The 21,336-nt window shown below is 44.5% G+C and overlaps 1 protein-coding gene across 1 annotated transcript in view; it reads left to right on the top strand.

The window, feature by feature from the left end:
* Window positions 1-21,336, top strand: part of NCOR1 (nuclear receptor corepressor 1) — a 4,682,182-nt gene that overhangs the window by 4,227,028 nt on the left and 433,818 nt on the right. Inside the window, exon 38 of the mRNA XM_044054890.1 lies at window positions 2,238-2,360. Coding sequence (XP_043910825.1) covers window positions 2,238-2,360 — 123 coding nt within the window. The remainder of the gene's footprint in view (window positions 1-2,237; window positions 2,361-21,336) is intronic.

The raw sequence follows: 21,336 nt of genomic DNA, 5'->3' as shown, positions 1-21,336 counted from the left end.
GGCGCATTCTACCAGGGCTATGTCAACTTCAGTGGCTTTTCATGCTAGATTATCCATAGATGAGATATGTGCAGCGGCTACTTGGACTTCTCCACATACCTTTATTTCTCATTACAAGCTGGACGTGGCCTCTAAAGGTCAGGCTTCCTTTGGTTCCACAGTGCTCAGGAGTGTTTTTCAGTGACCCTCCCGGGATGTAGGTGCTAGGGAAGCTGTCCCGTCAGTAATGAATGTAGGCGAGATAGGATCACATTACATCTTTTAGTTATGTACTTACCATAACGATAGATGTATGTGATCCATCTCGCCTACATTCTTACGTATCCGCCCTCCTTCCCCCTACCTGTTGGACTTGGAGGAAACCTGTATCCTGATTCTCTGAGGATATTATTTTTTCTCTCCTCTTACTTTGTCCTTGTGGTATGGTGTATATGGGAGAATCATGTTGGGACAAACAAGATCTGGGGGTTTGGGCTTGATGCATCCTGGGATACAGGGTTAGCCCAGCCAATGAGAGACTTCGTGCTAGTTATAGTGGCCGAGTCGGAGCCGATTTTCGGCTCCGAACCCGTCAGTAATGTATGTAGGCGAGATGGATCACATACATCTATCATTATGGTAAGTACATAACTAAACGTTTTTCTGCATCAATGTGAATCTTGTCCAACTGTGTTATTTTTATTTCTCCTGTGATTGGAAACTCTGGTGTTTATTGTACTTAGATAATTAGTGTTCTCATGTTTTCTATTTTATTATTGATTATTAAGTGTTTTGTTGTGTTTCATTGTGGCTGGTCTTTTAGAGAATACTTTTAACTTTGTGAGAGTTCTTGTGCTTATTTTAGTGACATCTTGTCCACTCCAAAAAGCCATGCTGCTGTGGTTACACTCTACCCATTTATATTAGTATTGCTTTTACTCCATGTAAATGGATACCCTTGTAAGAGCCTTACAGTAGTTGACTGGTGGCATCTTGGTTACCTTAAATTCTGGACAAAAGGGGCCACAGCTAGTAAATCTGTGCCAGCCCTTTCACAGGTGTGTGTGTGTGTGTGTGTGTGTGTGTGTGTGTGTGTGTGTGTGTGTGTGTGTGTGTGTGTGTGTGTGTGAGAAAGTCAAATGCCCAGGTGTGGGTGTGTCAGCTACTTGGAACTGGGACACACTGCTCCAGAGCGCGTCTGATTTGGGATCTGGAGAGAGAGAGTCCAGTCCCAGGTCTGAAGCATGTTCCCTGTGTGCTGTTGAGGGAAATTGTGCTTGATGCAGAGAGCTGCATTTGAAAATACTGTCAGTCCATTCTTGTTTTTTATTGACAGTCTCTCATCAGTGTCAGTGGTAAGGATTTTGAGGCTCCTTGATTACTGGCCTGGGGTAGAGAGGCCATCACAGTAGCGGTAGTACTGAATTTCAGATACTTAACTGAGAAGTTCCATAGGTGTCCTTATGAGGGGCTTAAGCAAGGGCCAACATACTTAATATTATATTGCTTTTTTTTAATGCATCTTGAGTGTTATATTTTGAGATTTTTACCTTTGTAGTTTAGTTAAAGCCCTAGCATTTTGCATATAATTCTTACCATACTTAATTCTTTGAAGTTATCTTGCATTTTAGATATAACCCCCTCTGTTCGCTCTGCAAATATAAATTTAACTACCACCAGCTAGTGATGACATTACATTGCATGTATATGGAACAGAGTTCCTGGATTTTTATGCTAGCGTTTGGAACAGACTTTTTATACTGACATATTTAGGTTTTGAAACAATATCCTACTTACCTCCGTACTTATTTGTTTTCCAAAAATGTATACATACATGTGTTGAATCATCTGTAACTAAAAATAAAAAAGTTCCAAGGTCATAGTTTGTGTTGTAAAGGCAATACACTTTGTATACTTGTTGACATGTTATGCATCACTTGTTAGCAGCAGAGTACTAAATCTTCATTTTTGGTAGAAAGTACTTGCTTGGGGACAAGGGGGTGAATTATTGATCTCTGAGACTGAGCACCTTTTTTTTTTACTTGATCCACGATCTCACAATATGCATAGTCACAAGCATGCATCTGTCCCCAAACTTAAGATCTTTATGAAGAATTTGCCAAATGTTTGTGCAGAAGTTGAACTGTGCCATGAGATCCAGCAAAGAGGAGCCTCTGCATATATGTTAGCTGGAAAACTAAAAATGTATCTTGTTTTTTTCTGGTAGTTACTGAGAGTAGATTTGCTTACAATTGCAGTATCCTCTCACCGGTCTGGTGGAGATGCCATCGAAGTGATTAGTCCTGTGGGATCCCCTGCTCAGAACCAGGAGAAGTCAGAGAATTACCAACCAGAAACACCCAGACCTGTTCAGGGAGAAGGTGAGTGACAGTTTGCCTTAAATGCTTGCTTATCTAGTTAGTTAATTCATTTGACATTTATTAACCAGGAAAGTCTGACTGGGTCAGGAACCCATTTTCAGCAGATGCGCAGGGAGAAAATCTCCACAAATTAAGCTGGTCCTAATAACATGCAGACAGTTGTACATTCACACAGTAATCTTAGCAAACAAGAAGTACAGAGATAAGTTGATACATTTAGTTTTACAATCTTTTTAGGTAGACTGTTGGTATACATTGTGATGTTTTATATAGTTTGTTGTCAACTGCAAAGATTGTTAGGTGGATTGCAGATATACTTTTAGAAAAGGAGGTTAAAAAAAGTTAATGTACAGCAGTAATTGTGTTGCATTGACTGACTGGGAAGTCTAAGTGAAATGGTTCATTTGGACATCATTTTGAGTTTACCAGTGTGGTATAACACACACAGTACATTAGACCAATTTATGAGTGTTAAATAGAAAAATGTGTGATACCTTGCAGCATAGATACAGGTGAATTGCATAAGAACTGCAACAAAAACATTTTAACCTTTTACATGTAGAGTGCATTGTACGTATTCAGAGTGGATTGCCTTTAGGCAGTCCGAATTGTGTCCATGAGTGCATATATGTAGGAAGGCATAGAAGAATATTTTTTGTACGAAAGCAAATAATTTAATAAATCTATATGCTGCAGTAATGCAGATCATTTTGTTTGTGCTGTTGCAAATATTTTTATACTTAACACATATGGGTGTTAAGTGCTTTTAATATAATAGTCTGAATATTTGCATTAAGTGGAGTTTAGTAGTGTAATTTTATCAGAAAACAGCATTTCATACTTTGTTGCTAGATGATCAGAGTGGCTGTGAATTCTTATCCCCATGTTGTTGTAGTGCAACATACTTAGGTGCTGCTCATCCAAGTTCTGTCCTTCATCTGAGTCATTAAACCAGTGGCAGTTCAGTTGTATTTAAACAATCCCATGATACCTTGTGATAAAGACCACATTAGTTTTAGTTATGTAGCTATGTCTTGTATAGTTCTCCATCAATTCTGAAGTACAAAAGAAGGCAGAGAACCGTTTTCATGACTTCCTTTTCTTGGTTGCACATTGAACAGATGATGTTATGTAGTCCAATGTCGCCTACATTCTTACCCGTGAGTTTGGAGCCGAATGTCTGCTCCGACTTGGCCAACTTTTTTAGCTCAAAGTCTTTCTATTGGCTGGGCTAAGATGGTATCCCAGGCTGCACTGCTCTCTATCCCCAGATCTTGTTTGCCGCTCGTGTAGCTCGGACATGGTCTTGCTCTTGGCTGTGGCTAAGTACCCTTTTCTTCTTTATCAGAGAAATTTGTTGCAAAACAAAAAGCTATTTTAATAGTTATTGTGTATTCTTGTCTTGTGGAAAAGTTGCATTTTTGATCATTTTTTTCTGTGGTATCCATCTAGCTGTTTCCAACGGGCTAGGCCCATTTCAGTTAGAGGACCTAGATTGTCCCCTTGCTTTCCTTGTGTCATAAAAGTTTACTGGGACTAAAAACCATTTAAATTAGAGGTATTAGTCCTTTCCCCCTTGTGTTTGTGTCTAAGGATCGTTTAACTTGGAGATCTTGTGGTATTTGTTTGTTGTAGGCTTTTTCCCGCCTTGTGACTGTTTTACCGTTGGTCCATTTATTCAGTGATTAATTGTCTTGGTGCTTTATTATTGCTGGTTAACTATGTCCAAAGATACTAAGGAGCACAACCCCTCAGGCTTCAAGAAATGCTGTAGGTGCAGTTATAAAATGTCCATTACCGATGGTCACTCTGTGTATTGTCTGGGAGCGATTCATCTCCAGGAGTCGTGCAGCTTCTGTCATGCCTTTAGTCCGCGAGTTGTTCAGGAAAGGAAGAATAAATTGATTTTGAAGGGACTTCTGAAACCCTCCTTCAAGGAGGGTCTGGAGAGTGCTTCCAGCTCTAAGGCAAAATCCTCTAAATCAAAAAAGAGATCTCCGGCTCCATCAGTTTCCTTGGAGCCACCGGAGAAAATAGCAAAGTCTGCTTCGACATCCTCGGCTCCATTGTCCTCGGGGCCGCAGGAAGTGTCAGTTGTTATGGAACCTGCTTCGGCTCCAATCTTCTTGGAACCTATTCGGAGCCGATTGCCTAGCATTAGGCAAGTATCCCCTCCTCGCAGGTCCCCTTCGGAGAGGAGGTCTCGATCTACTTCTGTATCCTCTAAATCCTCCAGGACCTTATCAGATGTGGACGTCGATAGAGTGGTGCAGAGACTCCCTCAGTCACCGTTTCTGGCAAAATTGTTCTCTGCTTCGATCCAATCGGCTCTGGCGCCGGTCCCTCAACCTGCTTCGATACTTCCTCCTCTGAGCGCACCTCATCTTTCGGAGCCGGAGTGCTCGGCTCTGTGTGATGTCCCTAGGTTGGTTCCGACAGCCCTTCCTGACTTATCGGTGCCGATGTCAGCTCCGACCCCATCGGCGTCATCCACGGGGTTCAGGACTCAGGATTATTCGTTCGGACCCGAGGGAGAGGCTTTGGGACACCTCTCTGCCCTTAGTCTCCCTCTCGGTGCTTTGGGGAAGTTTGACTCCTGTCGTGGCTTCGGAGGCTGGTCATTCGGACTTGGGGGGACCAGCCTTTGAGGCTATGTGGAGCGAGCTGGCCAGGTCGTCAGCGGCATGTGGGTTGGTCATTCTGTCCCCTACTCCACCAGTGCAGGTCACTGATCGCCATCTATCTCTAGACAGCGGAGCCCCAAGGCCTCAGGGTACCCCCATGAGTGGTCCCCATATTTCTAGGGGCCCCTCAGAGGTTTTGCCTGAGGAGCCACCCAGAAAGAAGATGTGCAAGAGGAAGCACATAGTCCCAGGATGAGTCTCTCACATCAGACACCGACCTCGAGGAATCGGAGGGGTCCCCAAGTCATCCTCTAAGGATGTTTCTTTCTCTGACATCCTAGAGATTTTGAAACAAAGAGGTGACTGGCCATTCAAAGCCCCCTCCGAGGAGTCTCTCATTCTGTAGGCCTTTGGTGCTTAGCCCTCTGCCTCCTGGGTATCTCCACCCTTCGACGAGCTTCTGGATTTGGTTTGTCGAAGGGTGTGGGAAACCCCTGACTCTGTGGAACCAGTCCCCAGTCTGCTCCTCCTGATAAGGAATTTCTGTCCAAGGGGAGTCCCTGTGGGATGCCATGGTGGTGGCAGCTGCCACTCAGAAGGAATTAGCCAAGACTTCTTCCACCATCCATCCTCCTAACAAGGAGTCTAGGACCATGGACCGGTACGGGAAGCGTACCTTTTCTTCAGTGACCTTTACCTTACGGTCACTGAATTATTTATCACACTTTATACGGCTCCAGAGAGATCTCCTCAAGGAGCTTGGAGATACTCTCACGGGTAACGTTTCTGAGACGGGCCCTGGACGTTCAACGCTCAGATGTCTACCCTCAATTCCATTGCAAACTCCTCCATGAGGCTAATCTCATATGCAGCTGAAGGAGCGAATAGGGCAGCAAGTTCAGGAGTTGCTCTTGGGAGGCAGGCCTGGATGCGCCTTTGTCATTTCGCAGAGGCCTTCAAGTCTTCATTCACCGACGCCCCTTTTGTTTGTTCCTCTTTGTTCGGAACCAAGGTGAAAGACACTCTAACCAGGTGTGAGCAGTTGGGAAAAACTTTGTCTGCCGTAGGAGTCTGTTTTTCCCTTTCCTCTAGGCCTTATCCCAAGGCCCAGAGGGGTGGCAAAATGTGGTTCAAGAAATCACAGAGGGTTTTTCCTGGTGCACAAGGTGAGCCCCCCTCCAGAGTCAGGGGAGGGGGTGGTTATTCAGGGAGACGCCACCCTAGGGGCAGAGGAGGCCCCCACAACTCGGGAGACCATGATTCCTTTCGTGGTTCTCCCTACCGCCGCTCCTGATGGGAGGCCCGACTGTGCGTTTCCGGAGCCAGTCGGGGGTCGAATCTCATTATACCTGGAGGCCTGGCAAGACATCACCCAGGACCAATGGGTTCTACGAATAATTTCCGGAGGATATGTCATCCCCTTCTCGTCAAATCCCCCTCCAATCAAGAAAATCCCGGATGTTCCAGCCAGTCAAAGGGATTACGCAGCTTCAGAAGTTTCAAAGCTGCTAGAAAAAGGAGCCATCCAACATGTCCCCTCAGACCAGATCGGATTAGGGACTTACTCCAGATTCTTTTTGGTGCTGAAAAGGACAGGGGGACCTGAGACCCATATTGGATCTCAGCCAATTGAACACCCACGTGCAAAAGTCCAAGTTCCGAATGGTCACATTGCAGTCTATTCTCCCATTATTGGGAAAAGAAGTGTGGATGTGCTCCATTGACCTCAAGGATGCTTACTACCACATAGAGATGGACAGGGCATCCAGAAGTCAACTACGCTTCCGGCTGGGAGCCAGTCATTTTTAGTTTTGAGCACTGCCCTTTGGTCTCACCATAGCCCCCAGGGTGTTTACCAAATGCATGGCAGTGGTGACTGCTCACTTGAGACATCAGGGATTCCAAGTGTTTCCATATCTGGACGACTGGCTCCTTACTGCCACCACCAGGCATCTACTACTTCAGACCAGGGACGCTACTATCAACCTATGTCAACAGTTGGGCATCACATTGAACTGGGAAAAATCTGCCTTGTTGCCCTCGCAGCGTGTCACCTTTATAGGTGCCGAACTAGACACCGTCCTCATGCAGGCGTTTCTACCACAGGAAAGAATCTCAGTCCTACAACAAGTTCACGCCTTGCTCCCTCTGAGAAGAGCGAAGGCAAGATGGGTCCTCCAACTGTTGGGGACAAGGGCTGCTATGATTATGTTAGCCCCTCTGGCAAGGTTACATATGAGGCTCCTTCAGTGGCTTCTCTTTGCCCACTGGTCTCCAACGTCTTCCACTTTCTCACCCTATTCTACTCAGACAGGTGCAAACAGGATCTCAGTTGGTGGCTTTGCACCGACAACCTGAATGCAGGAAAGCTCTTCGTTCCTGTGCCCCTGATTGCCACGGTGGCCACGGATGCCTCCCAGATGGGATGGGGGGGCATTATCTAGGCAGGACAGTCCAAGGCACGTGGCAAGAGCACGAGATGCATCTGCATATCAATGTCCTGGAGATGAGAGCTGTGCTACTAGCGTTGCAAGCACTTCAGAGTTTTCTTCCTCTCGGGACTATTGCAATCCACTCAGACAATATGTCAGTGGTGTGGTATCTGAACAAGCAGGGAGGAACCAAGTCTTATCCCCTTTGCAGAGAGGCCATGTGAGTATGGCAGTGGGCGGTGTCTTCCCAACGTTTTCTGGTGGCAACGCACATTCCGGGGAAGTCCAGTGTGATCGCAGACAGACTAAGCAGAGCTATTCTGATGCCTTACGAGTGGTCCCTGAACTGTCAAGTTGCGGAACAGATCTTCCGCAGGTGGGGTCAGTCTTGCTGCGACCTTTTTGCCAGCCCCCTCAATGCCAAATGCAGCAGCTACTTCATGTTGATCCCCCGTCAGGGGGAGTCACCCAGGGACGCTCTAGTCCACGATTGGCCCTCCGGTCTACTATATGCCTTCCCTCTGGTCCCCTTGTTGTCAAAGGTTATTCAGAAAGTGCAATCCTTGGGAAGCAGAATGATTCTGATTGCCCCACATTGGCCTCGTCAAATTTGGTTCCCCTTTCTCCATCTCTATCTCATGGACGCTCCTTGGATTCTGGACCCACAACCAGACTTACTGACACACATATCAGGGCAGCTCCATCCCTCTCTTACTGACACACATAGGGCAGCTCCATCCCTCTCTTCGGACCCTCCGGTTGACAGCCTGGCTACTCCACTTCCTCATTAGTTAGGCTTCATCATTTTTTGCCGGCGGTGGTTCATATTTTATCTTCCTGTCACAAGCCCTTGACCAGGAAGATTTATTACAGCAAATGGAAGAGGTTTTCAATCTGGGCGCATACCAAAACGATTGACCCTTACACAGCTCCAATTTCGTCTGTATTGGAGTTCTTGTCTTTGCCCTTTAACAAGGGTTCAGCAGCCACAACAATTAAAGCCCAATTGGCGGTGATTTCCACCTTTCATGTCGCAGACGAGCCTAGCCTGATGGCACATAGACTCTGTAAGGCTTTCCTGAAGGGCACTTTGTTACTTCGTTCTCCGATATTGGGACCTGTTATTCCTCGGGACTTGAACTTTGTTCCACAGGGTCTTACTTCACCCCTCTTTGAGCCTGCAGCCACTTGCAATTTAAAATTCGTAACTTGGAAAGACTGTCTTTTTAGTAGCCATCATGTCAGCCAGACACATTTCAGAGCTTCAAGCTTTATCAATCAAACCCCCTTATTTGATTTTTCATAAGGACAGGGTTTCTCTCCCCTTTTTTCTTTCCAAAGTGGCATCAGTCAGTAACCTTAACCACTCTATTGAATTGCCTGTGTTTTTTTCCCCAGTTCTCAAACAAGGCAGAATTCAAATTTAATCATTTGGATGTGCACAGACAATTAAGTTTTTATTTGCACAGAATGAAAGACCTCAGAAAATCTGATCAGTTGTTAGTTTCCTTTTCGGAAAACAGAATTGGGTCTCCTGTCTCCAAAGCCACATTATCCAGGTGGATTTCCAGTTGTATTTCTTTCATTTATTCCTCAAGGGGTAAAGATTTACCGTTCCGGGTGAAGGCTCACTCTACTCGGTCTGTATCTACATCTACAGCCTTTCAGGCCAGATTGTCTATGGATGATATTTGTGCTGTGGCTACTTGGGCATCTCCTCACACCTTTGTTACTCATTGCAAGTTTGATGTGGTATCTAGGGGCAGGTCTTCCATTGGTTCCACAGTGCTCAGGAGTGTTTTCAACTGAGCCTCCCAAGATTTAGGTGCTAGGGACGCTGTCCCACGGGTAAGAATGTAGGCAAGATTGGACTACATAACATCAAGAAGTTATGTACTCACCATAACGTTCGATGTATGTAGTCCATCTCTCCTCACATTCTTACTTACCCCCCCACCTTCCCCCGTCCTGGAGGATCTGGAGGTTAGGTCCGGTTTCAGAGCTCCCTTCGTTCTTGGTTTGTTCTTCCTTTCCTTAGGTGGTGTTATGCATGGAGAATGAGAGCTGGGGCTCGCAGCAAACTAGATCTGGGGATAGAGAGCAGAGCAGCATGGGATACCATCTTAGCCCAGCCAATAGAAAGACTTCGAGCTAAAAAAGTTGGCCGAGACGGAGCCGACATTCGGCTCGTACCCATGGGTAAGAATGTGAAGCGAGATGGACTACATACATCGAACGTTATGGTGAGTACATAACTTCTTCTTTACCATGTACCCTTATTGTTGTCAAGCACAACCCCATGATCAAGTGTCTTGGATACCATGGTGTGCCTTAATATCTCTTCAGTGCATACCCCAGCATGTTGCTGTATTTAAGTTTTTTCATTACACAGTCATTTTTGAGGGGCAGAGGTGCTTCATTTTAAGCATGCATTAAACATTTGTAATACTTTCCTGTTATCCAGTCTGATTGCATGGTGTACTAACCCCATTTCATAATGTAGATGTAATTTTTAACTGCATTTTCTGTTCTTTCCATATTTGTGTTGCATCCTTCCACATATTTTCTCTCCTTTTATTTTGGAATCTCCAGTAAATCTGTATGTTTTAATCTTTTAATTTCTTTTAGTCTCCTTTTCCTGTATTGTCATATTTTCTGATTTTGCAAATCAGAAATACATATTTATCTCTACGTACTATATACTGCAGTGATTATAGACAAATCCAAGACACTTGAACATTCCATGTTTACCGTTAAGAGCAGAATTCATAAGTCCTCATCTAAAAGTGTCAAAGAGCAGAATTCATAAATCCTCATCTAAAACTGTCTGCTGATGAGTGCTGTGTTAGTAATGATCGGATGTTATCTGCAGTGCCCCCTCCCAGCCAGGACCCTATCAGACTGGCCCTTCCCATGACATATGCTACAATCTGGAACATGTTCAGATAAAGCTATAATCAGAAGAAGAAAATGCAACCCTTGGTTGTTCAAATCATTTTGCTGCAAAGAGACTAAGCAAGCTTTTTCTGATTCCCCTCTGTCGTCTCTGTTGGTACTGAAAGCTAAAGCAGTCTTGGCTTTGTCCTTCACTAAAAATGAAGTGGATATGGTCCTTATACCAGATAATGATTACACTGTGTCAGTATGTCATTGTTGAAACTTCAAACGTCTCCTAAAAAAATGACTTTCAGGAAGGTTTATTGGGAATGCAAACCTCTCTCTCATAACTGCTATGATTTATGCATAGCACTATGATTTTGGCCTTAAGATTTAGCCTTTCTCGTGCTAAAGTTACTGACTTGCTCCATTAAGTCAGACCTTTTTTAGAGAACTGTGGGCAGAAACTGAAATATGCATTTTATTTTGCCATTTTTTTCTCTTACTGGTAGACTTGGAATCCTGTGTTTTAAGTGCCTGTATACATTTGAAGCATTTGCACATCACTGCCCATCATGCAGCAGTGGTTTGTAGTCGCCTCTATAGACACCAACAGCTAGAAACCAAATTTTCCCTAAAAAAACACATTTGAAACTGTACCAGTAACTTGATGAGTGTAGAGCAACTACTTTGCACGTTGAGTTGTACAGAACAGCTAGATGCTCTTCGTGTTTCACTGTTGCAGTCATCACATTTGGGTTATTTGCTTGCAGTAGTCCTCAGTCAGCCTGATTATCAAAGTCTTGGGTCCTGCGTCAGTTGCTGTCTCATCTTCCATGACGTCAGGTAGTCAGGGGTATAAGGCATGCAGCTGACACCATTACATCAGTCTTTCTTGCCATGCGGTGCCAGAAGCAATTCGCAAGTGCCGGTCGGCCGACTCCTGAAATTTTCGCTTTCGAGTTTCAGAACCAAAGTCTTCAACTAAAGCCAAGTACCCTGTTGGGGAAACTTTTTCTTGCTCTAAACCGATGTCAGTAAAAGTCAATAGTTGTATTTCTTGTGAAAAGCAAATACCTCATAAAGATTTTCATTTGTACTGTATTCCTTGCCTAGGCCCTGACCACAACATACCTCGCTGTCAGTTTTGTGCCTTATTTAAGCAACAAACTATTTGTCGTCTGTATATTTACACTTCTAAATATTTTGGTACTTCGTTCGATTATCCAGATGTGTCTTCGGTAAGCCATCCGACTACCGACATTCCGAAAAAACACAAAGATAAAGACAGAGTCAGCCGGTGTAGGTCCAAAGCTGTCGACTACGCTTTTCCTAAGCCAGTCGCCAGTTTGCTGGTACTCAGTGAGGCGATTTCGCAGCCCCTGATACCCACTACTTCAGATTCGCAGACCTCTACTGAGACCCATTCGGAGTCCGGTATGCCACGAGATGCTTCAACTGTTGAACCTGCGGATGTCTCTACCTTGGATGGGTCCAGAGCCGCTGTGCAGGCACCGGCTTCTGAGGGTGTATTCAGGCCTACTGGCTTGCATATTAAACCAACGCCATCTTCTTCTTCAAGGCCTAAAACTCGAACCATGCCTAGAAAACCATCGCCCAGACCGCATGGTCAAGCCTCTATGCCTAAAAAACAAATGATAAGAATGGCTGAAGACCTTATTACTTTAATCAGGGGAAGCCAACTTTCCCCCTCTGAGACCTAGGACTGAATTTGCTTATGATTCTTCTGACCAGGTTTCCTCTGATGACCAGGATATATACCCTTATCTACCTATGAGGATTCTGATGCAGAGGACTCTATTCCCTCTGCCCCCCCCCCCCGAGGATTTCTCTTTTGGAGAAACCTTGCATACTTTTAGGGAGCATTTTCGTTGGGAAAGCCAGGATTACTCCAATTCTAAAAAGAGGCTTAGGAATTTCTTACTCCTGCTCCAACACAGGCCTTTAGCTATCCCTCCTGTGCTAGACATTTTTGATGATGCCTTTTCGGAATCTAGCTTGGCCCCTGACTCTTTACCTCCTGCTCCCAGAAAACCTGATAGATGTTACAGGGTTCCTGACTCTCGCAAGTTTTTTTTTAAAAAAAATCCTACTGCAGATCCTGGGACCATTTCACAGGCACCCAAGGGCATTAAGGCTACTACTGCCAAAAATCCTACCCCCTCTGATAGAGACTCCAGGGTGCTGGATAAATGCGGTAAGAAGGTAAACACTTCTGCAACCTTGGCCATTAGGGCCTTAAACTGCCAGTTTCCTAAAGTATCAGCAGCATATTATTAGGTTGCTTAAACAGAAAATTATGTTGAATCCTGACTGTGCTGATAATAAGGATTTACAGGATTTAATGCATTCTGCTGAGCAGGTTGGAAAATATACTTTGCAATGTGGTTTTAATTCACTAGAGGCATCTTGCAGGGCTGCTGTCACTGCGTCTGTACTTAGAAGGCATGCTTGGCTTAAGGAGCACTCTTTGCCAGATCATGTTAAAGCTAAATTGCTGGATGCTCCCTTAAATCAGGACTGCCTGTTTGGCAACCAAGCAGAAGTTGTTCTTAAAAAGATGGAAGAAAAAGCTAAATCTATGCAAACTGTTAAATATTTCCTACAAGTACAGCCTCCAAGATTTAGTAGGCATTGGCCCTCTAAGAATTGGACCTTTCCTACCTTTTCCAGTCCTTCTCAGTCCAAACCCAGAACCAGCAGAACACCCAGGCTTCAGTCTCAGGGTGCGCACAGGACCAAGCAGTGGGGAGCTCTCACTTACAAATCAGGGAGTAGTAAGACTCCCTCCAATGGTAAACTGTCTCAATGACTTAACTTTAAAACTTCCAAGCACTTCTCAACTGACTGCTCCTTTAGGGGGAAAGATTGTTCTGCAGGCAAAAAACTGGGAACTCATTACCCAGGACAAATGGGTTTTAAATATAGTTTCCCAAGGATACAGATTTCACTTCCACATGTTACCAACCCCAAACGGTTGGCCAAAGCAGTGGGCAGAGGCTCAAAAGCAAGTACACTCTCTCTTAAACATAAAGGCTATTCAAACTGTACCAGAAGAGGAAAAGGGACAAGGTTTCTACTCAAGACTTTTCCTGGTACCCAGAAAAGACAACCCATGGCATCCTATCCTGGACCTTTCTGTCTTAAACACCTTTTTGGTGATTCAAAAATGCAAGATGCTAACTCTTCACCAGTTGCTTCCTGTGCTAGGCAAAGATGCCTGGTTGGCAACACTGAATTTAAAGGAAGCCTACCTGCACATCCCAATCAGGAAATCTAGCAGAAGATACCAATGCTTCAAAGCAGGCTACATGCACTATCAGTTCTCTGCACTGCCCATTGGCTTATCTACTGCACCGAGGGTATTCACAAAGTGCCTAGCTCCAGTCATTGCATTTTGCAGGCAAAGAAATATTCAAATATACCCATACCTGGACGATTGTCTAATTCAGGCAGAAAGACATACTCTTGAATCATCTGGCATTTGTACAAAAGATGCTAACTTGTCTGGGGTACACCATAAACAAAAAGAAATCACATCTGGTACCCTGTCAAAAAATTATATTCCTGGGAGCAAGCTTGAACACAACTTCCCAGATGGCCTTCCTCACACCAGAGAAGCAAATTCATTTGACAACTTACTTCAAACTAATGGCCACAAAAAACCGTGCTGTCTGCAAGGCAAATACTGCAAGCCTTGGGTTTCATGGCCTCCTGCATTCTACTAATTCCATATGCAAGACTGCATATGAGGAAACTACAATGGTATCTAAAAAGCCTGTGGTGTCAACATTCTCAGGATCTAGAAGCAATAATTCCCATCATACCTTGCCTTCAGTTAAGAGTTCCTTTGGTGAGCAGAGGCCTGCCACCAAAACAAGGGACTACCATTCACTCTACATCCTGCTGCCCAAACCCTAACAACAGGTGCATCAGACTATGCATGGGGGGGCTCACCTGGCAGGGAAGTGCATTCAGGCAAATGGAACCCAAGTCAAATGCATGTGCATATCAATCAAAAAGAAATGTTAGCTGTACAGAATGCACTGACAGCCTTCAAGGACCACATTCTTCCAGGACAATTAATGGTAAAGACTGACAACACCACTGTTATGTGGTACATAAACAAGCAGGGGGGTACCCATTCTTACCTTCTCTGCAGACTAGCCATGGCTCTCTGGAACACAGCCGTGAGCTACCAAGTGCATCTACAGGCTCAATTCCTGCCAGGAAAGCTAAATGCACTGGCAGATGAACTAAGCAGAAATCTCATGGACCCACACGAGTGGAAACTGGAACCAAAGATTTTCAACATGTTGATAAACAAATGGGGGAGCCCAGATATAGACCTGTTTGCCTCCCCCCAGAACTACCAATTGGACAAATTCTGCACAAGGACTCCCCACAAACAAGCTTGGAAAGTGGATGCTCTGTCCTTCAGCTGGAAAATCTATCAGCTTATGCCTTTCCTCCTCTGCCTCTCCTCTCCAAAGTACTACTAAAGATCAAACAGGACAAACCAAGCATGATACTGATTGCACCAGACTGGCCACACCAACACTGGTACCCCCTCTTGCGCAGTGTCACGGCTGGCTCCATGGCACCTGCCTCAGACTCCTACCCTGCTGTCTCAGCAGGAGAGCCAGATTCTGCACCCTCAGCTTCAAACCCTAAACCTGGCAGCCTGGCTAATTACCTAATCTCTCTGTTACCATCCCTCAGTAAACAAGTGTTAGATGTCATTTTGGAGGCAAGGAGGCCTAGTACTAGAAAATCTTATGCTGAAAAATGGAAAAGATTCTGTGCCTGGAACCAAACTCGGGGAATGGCCACAGCAGTGCCCAGTTTACCTCAGATTCTTCTGTACTTAACTGAGATGCTTCACAAGGGCCTTTCTTTTTCCTCCATCAAAATTCACGCTCAGCCATTTCAGCTGTACAGCACAGAACCACCCCTCTTCTCTCACCCACTGCTCGAGCAGATGTTCTTCGTGTTTCACTGTTGCAGTCATTACATTTGGGTAATCTGCTTGCAGAGTTGCCCTCAGTCAGCCTGATTAACAAAGTCTTCCTGCGTCGGTTGCTGTCCCTTCTTCCATGACGTCAGGTCGTCAGGGGTATAAAACATGCAGCCCACGCCATTACATCAGTCTTTCTTGCCGTGCGGTGCCCGAAGCAGAAGCAGTTTGCAAGTGCCGGTCAGCCGACTTCTGAAATTTTCGTTTTCCAGTTTCAGAACCGAAGTCTTCAACTAAAAGCTAAGTACCCCATTGGGGAACTTTTTCTTGCTCCTCCCGATGTCAGTAAAAGTTAATAATTACATTACTTGTGGAAAGCAAATACCTCATAAAGATTTTCATTCGTACTGTATTCCTTGCTTAGGCCCTGACCACGACGTATCCTGTGGTCGGTTTTGTGCTTTATTTAATCAGTGCACTATCCATCGTCTGTATATTTTTGCCTCTAAATATTTCGGTTCTTGGTTTAATTATCCAGAAATGTTGTCGGTTAGCCATCCGACTACCAGAATTCTGAAAAAATGCAAAGATAAAGACAGGCTGCCGAGGTCCAAAACTGCCGACGACGCTTCTCCTAAGCCAGTCGCCGGTACTCAGTGAGGCGCTTTCGCAACCTCTGATACCCACTACTTCTGATTCGCAGGCCTCTACTGGGACCCATTCGGAGTATGCCACGAGGTACTTCAACTATGGAACCCGCAGATGTCTCCACCTTGGATGGGTCCGGAGCTGCTGTGCAGGCACTGGCTTCTGAGGGTGTATTCAGCCCTACGGACTTGCGTATTAAATCGACGCCTCCTTCATTACTAAGGCCTAAATCTCGATCCATGCCTAAAAAACCAATGCCGAGGCCACATGCTCAGGCCTCTATGCCTAAACAAAAAATGATAAAAATGGCTGAAGATCTAATAACTCTAATCAGGGGTCGCCAACCCTCCCCCCCTCTAAGAAGCCTAGGGCTGAGCTTGATTATGAATCTTCTGATCAGGATTATGTTTTTTCTGACTCTCCTGATGACCTGAATTTGTCCTTACCTAATTATGAGGATTCTGACGCAGAGGACTGTATTCCCTCTGCTTCCCCTCCAGAGGATTTTTCTTTTGGGGAAACCTTGCATACTCTGAGGGAGCATTTTCACTGGGAAAGACAGGAATTTTCTGATTCAAAAAAGACACTTAGGGATTTCCTTCTCCTACCTCAGCATAGGCCTTTGGCTATTCCTCCTGTACTAGACATTGTTGATGATGCTTTCTCGGAATCCAGTTTGGCCCCCGATTCCCTGCCTCCTGCTCCCAGTAGACCTGACAGACACTACAGGGTCCCTGATTCCCACAAGTTCCTTTTCAAAAATCCTATTGCAAATCCAGAGCCTATTTCACAGGGCCCAAGGGCATTAAGGCTTCTACTGCTAAAAATCCTACCCCTTCTGATAGAGACTCCAGGGCGCTGGATAGATGGGGCAAAAAGGCTTTTACTTCAGCAACCTTGGCAATTAGAGCTTTAAACTGCCAATTTCATATGTTAAAATATCAGCAGCATGTTATTGGACTGCTTAAACAGAAAATTATGTTGATTCCTGACTGTGTGGAAAATAAAGACTTACAGGATTTAATGCATTCTGCTGAACAAGTTGGAAAACATACTTTGCAATGTGGTTTTGATTCATTACAGGCTTCTTGCAGGGCTGCTGTTACTGGGTCTGTGCTTAGAAGGCATGCTTGGCTTAAGGAGCAATCTTTGCCTGATCATGTTAAAGCTAAATTGTTGGATGCTCCTTTAAATCAGGACCGCCTGCTTGGCAACATGGCTGAAGATAAAGCTAAATCTATGCAAACTGTTAAAAGATTTTTTTACAAGTTCAGCCTCCTAGATTTAGTAGACACTGGCCTTCTAAGAACTGGTCCTTTCCAGCTCCTTCCAGGTCTTCTCAAGCCAAAGCCAGACACAGCAAAACCCCCAGGATTCAGTCCCAGTGGACTCGCAGAACTAAGCAGTGGGGGGGGGGGGGCGGCATCCACTTCCAAGACTGGGAATAACAAGACACCCTCCTATGGTAAACTGTCTCAATGACTTCCTTTTAAAATTTCCAAGCACTTATCTTCTGACTTTTGGTGGGAAAGACTGCTCTTCATTGAAAGAACTGGGAACTCATTAAAATGGGTTTTAAATATAGTGTCCCAGGGATACAGAATTCACTTCCACACGTTGCCAACTCCAAGTGGGTGGTCGGACCTACCCCCAAATCAGTGGGAAGAAGCTCAAAAACAAGTACTTTCTCTCTTAAGCATGGGGGCTATTCAACTGGTACCAGAAGAGGAAAAGGGACAAGGTTTCTACTCTAGACTTTTCCTGGTACCCAGAAAAGACAAATCATGGCATCTAATCCTGGACCAGTCTACTCTGAACACCTTTCTGAAGATTCCAAAATTCAAGATGCTGATTACTTCCTATGCTAAGCAAAGACGCCTGGTTGGCAACACTAGATTTAAAAGAAGCATACCTGCACATCCCAATTAGGGAATCTTGCAGAAAATACCTACGCTTCAAAGCAGGCTACACACACTATCAGTTCTCTGCACTGCCCTTTGGCTTATGTACTATGCCCAGGGTATTCACAAAGTGCCTAACTCCAGTGATTGCATTTTGCAGGCAAAGAAGTATTCAAATTTACCCATACCTGGATGATTGTCTAATTCAGGCAGAAAGCTAGGACATACTTTGGAATCATCTGTCGTTTGTAAAAAGGGTTCTAACTAGTCTAGGGTACACCATAAACTAAAGGAAATCACAACTGGTACCCTGTCAACAAGTTACATTCCTGGGAGAAAGCTTGAATACAACTTCCCAGATGGCTTACCTTACGCCAGAAAAGCAAATTCATTTGACAACCTACTTCAAACAAGTGGCCACAAAAAACGTGCTATCTGCAAGACAAATACTGCAAGCCTTGGGGTTCATGGCCTCCTGCATTCTTCTAATTCCATATGTAAGACTGCATATGAGGAAACTACAGTGGTATATAAAAAGCCTATGGAGCCAACATTCTCACAGCCTAGAAACAATGATTCCCGTCATACCTTGCCTACACCTAGAATTCCTTTGGTGGGCAGAGGCCTGCCACCAAAACAAGGGACTACCTTTCACACCACCCCGTGCCGCCCAAACCCTAACAACAGATGCATCAGACTATGCATGGGGGGGCTCACCTGGCAGGGAAGTGCATTCAGGCAAATGGAATCCAAGTCAAATGCACCTGTATATCAATCAAAAAGAAATGTTAGCTGTACAGAATGCTCTGACAGCCTTCAAGGACTACATTCTTCCAGGACAATTAATGGTAAAGACGGTAAACAAGCAGGGGGTACACATTCTTATCCCCTCTGCAGACTAGCCATGGCATTGTGGAACACAGCCTTGAGCTACCAAGTGCACCTACAAGCTAAATTCCTGCCAGGAAAATTAAATATACTGGCAGACGGACTAAACAGAAACCTCATGGACCCACACAAGTGGAAACGGGAACAAAGGATTTTCAACATGTTGACAAGCGAACGGGGGAGCCCAGATATAGACCTGTTTGCCTCCCCCCAGAACTACCAATTGGATAAAGTTTGCACAAGGACTCCCCACAAACAAGCCTGGAAAGTGGATGCTCTGTCCTTCAGCTGGAAAAACCTATCAGTCTATGCCTTCCCCCCGCTGCCTCTGCTCTCCAAAGTACTACTAAAAGTCAAACAGGACAAACCAAGGATGATTTTAATTGCTCCAGACTGGCCGTGCCAACACGGGTACCCCCTCCTGCGCAGTGCATCACGGTTATCTCCATGTCACCTGCCTCAGACTCCTTCCCTGCTCTCTCAGCAGGAGAACCAGATTCTGCATCCTCTAAGCTTCCAACACTGAACCTTGCAGCCTGGCTAATTATTTAATCTCTCCCTTACCATCCCTCAGCAAACCTGTGATGGATGTCATCTTAGAGGCAAGGAGGCCTAGTACTAGAAAATCTTATGCTGAAAAATGGAAAAGATTCTGTGCCTGGAACCAGTCTCAAGGAATGAGCACAGCAGCGCCCAATTTACCTCAGATTTTACAATACTTAGTTGAGATGCTTCACAAGGGCCTGTCTTTTTCCTTAATTAAAATTCACGCCTCAGCCATTTCAGCTCATTATAACACAGAACCTCCCCTCTTCTCTCATCCACTGCTCAAGCAGTACCTCAGAGGGGCCAAAAATTTGAGACCACCCAGGAGAGCACCAACCCCAGCTTGGGACCTTAACGTTGTATTGGAAAAACTCACTCTACCTCCTTTCGAGCCAGCTGCTACTGCAAACTTAAAATTTCTTTCTTGGAAAATAGCTTTCCTTTTAGCAATCACTTCAGCTAGAAGGGTATCTGAATTACAGGCCCTGAGCCTTTTCATCATCTTTCATGCAGACAGGGTATCACTCAGGACCAATCCATCCTTCATGCCCAAGGTGGTATCCAGTGTGGCTCTTAAGTCCATTCATTTGCCAACCTTCTTTCCCTATCCACAGAACAAAGGGGAACAGATTTTGCATTCCTTGGATGTGCACAGACAACTTAGATTCTACTTGGACAGGACTAAACCTCAAGGAAAATCTGAACAACTGCTGGTAGCATTTGCAGCAGGGGCAGAGGGAAAGGCTATTTCAAAACAAACCATTTCTAAATGGATAAGCCATTGCATTCATTTCTGCTATAAGCACCATGGAAAACCTATCCCCCAGGGGATCAGACCTCACTCCACCAGGGCTGCATCTACTTCTACAGCCTTTCTCAGAGGTGTTCCTACCAGGGACATCCTAGAAGCTGCTACCTAGAGTTCTGTACATACTTTCACCAAGCATTATCATTTGCCAGTTTTCTCTAAATCCAGAGCTTGCTTTGCCACTGCAATCTTGCAAGGCCTTATAGCTGGCCCTAATGCTACCTAAACTCCTCCTCCCAACCATAGCTTTGGGAATCTACCCAAATGTAATGACTGCAACAGTGAAACACGAAGAATATTGTACAGTTGTGTACACGTACCATAAATGTAGATGTTCGAGTGTATTCACTGTTGCAGTCCTGATTAGCCCTCCCTCCTTCCCCCTAACTTCTTTTGGCTATACCTCTACTTTCCTTTACTATGCTTAAAAGCCTTTTTGGTGTATTTGCTTTTTTGTTGGAGGTATACGTTTGTGTTTTTATGTTTAATTGCTCCCCATTAGGGGGGCACCTGACATCTGGGACAAGAAAAACTGATGTAATGGCGTTGGCTGCATGCTTTATACCCCTGACTATCTGACGTCACGGAAGATGAGAAAGCAACTGACGCAGGACCCAAGACTTAGATAATCAGGCCGACTGAGGGCTAGTGCAAGCAGATCACCCAAATGTGATGACTGCAACAGTGAGTACAGTTGAACATCTACATTTATGGTAAGTGTACTCAACTGTACTTTTGTGTGTTAAGGAGCACTGCCCATTGAATTTAGTATTATACAATCTAGTGTAGTCTCTAGCACCAAAAGCACCCTTAGTCAGCCCACTGTTAACCCCTCATGGACCGTACCCTTATAGCTTACCCATCATGGGTATGCACTTTCCCAGATTCTCCCCTCCCAGTTTGGTGGATATGGGTGTGTTGAGGCAAGTAAAACTTGTTTGATGATCATTGACAACCATGTAATCCTCAAAGAAGCAATGCAGGATGTGAGGTAGGTGTGTGTGTGTGTGTGTGTGTGTGTGTGTGTATATGCATGTATGTGTGTGTGTGTGTGTGTGTGTGTGTGTGTGTGTATATATATATATAAATATAAATATAAATATATATATGTGTGTGCATATATATATATATATATATATATATATATATATATATATATATATATATATATATATATATATATATATATATATATATATATATATATATATATATATATATATATATATATATATATATATATATATATATATATATATATATATATATATATA

The sequence above is a fragment of the Protopterus annectens genome, chromosome 13.part0 (assembly GCF_019279795.1).
Source record: "Protopterus annectens isolate FY-2018-M chromosome 13.part0, PAN1.0, whole genome shotgun sequence".
In the NCBI taxonomy this organism is placed as follows: Eukaryota; Metazoa; Chordata; order Ceratodontiformes; family Protopteridae; genus Protopterus; species Protopterus annectens.
This window is presented reverse-complemented; position numbering and strand designations above follow the sequence as displayed.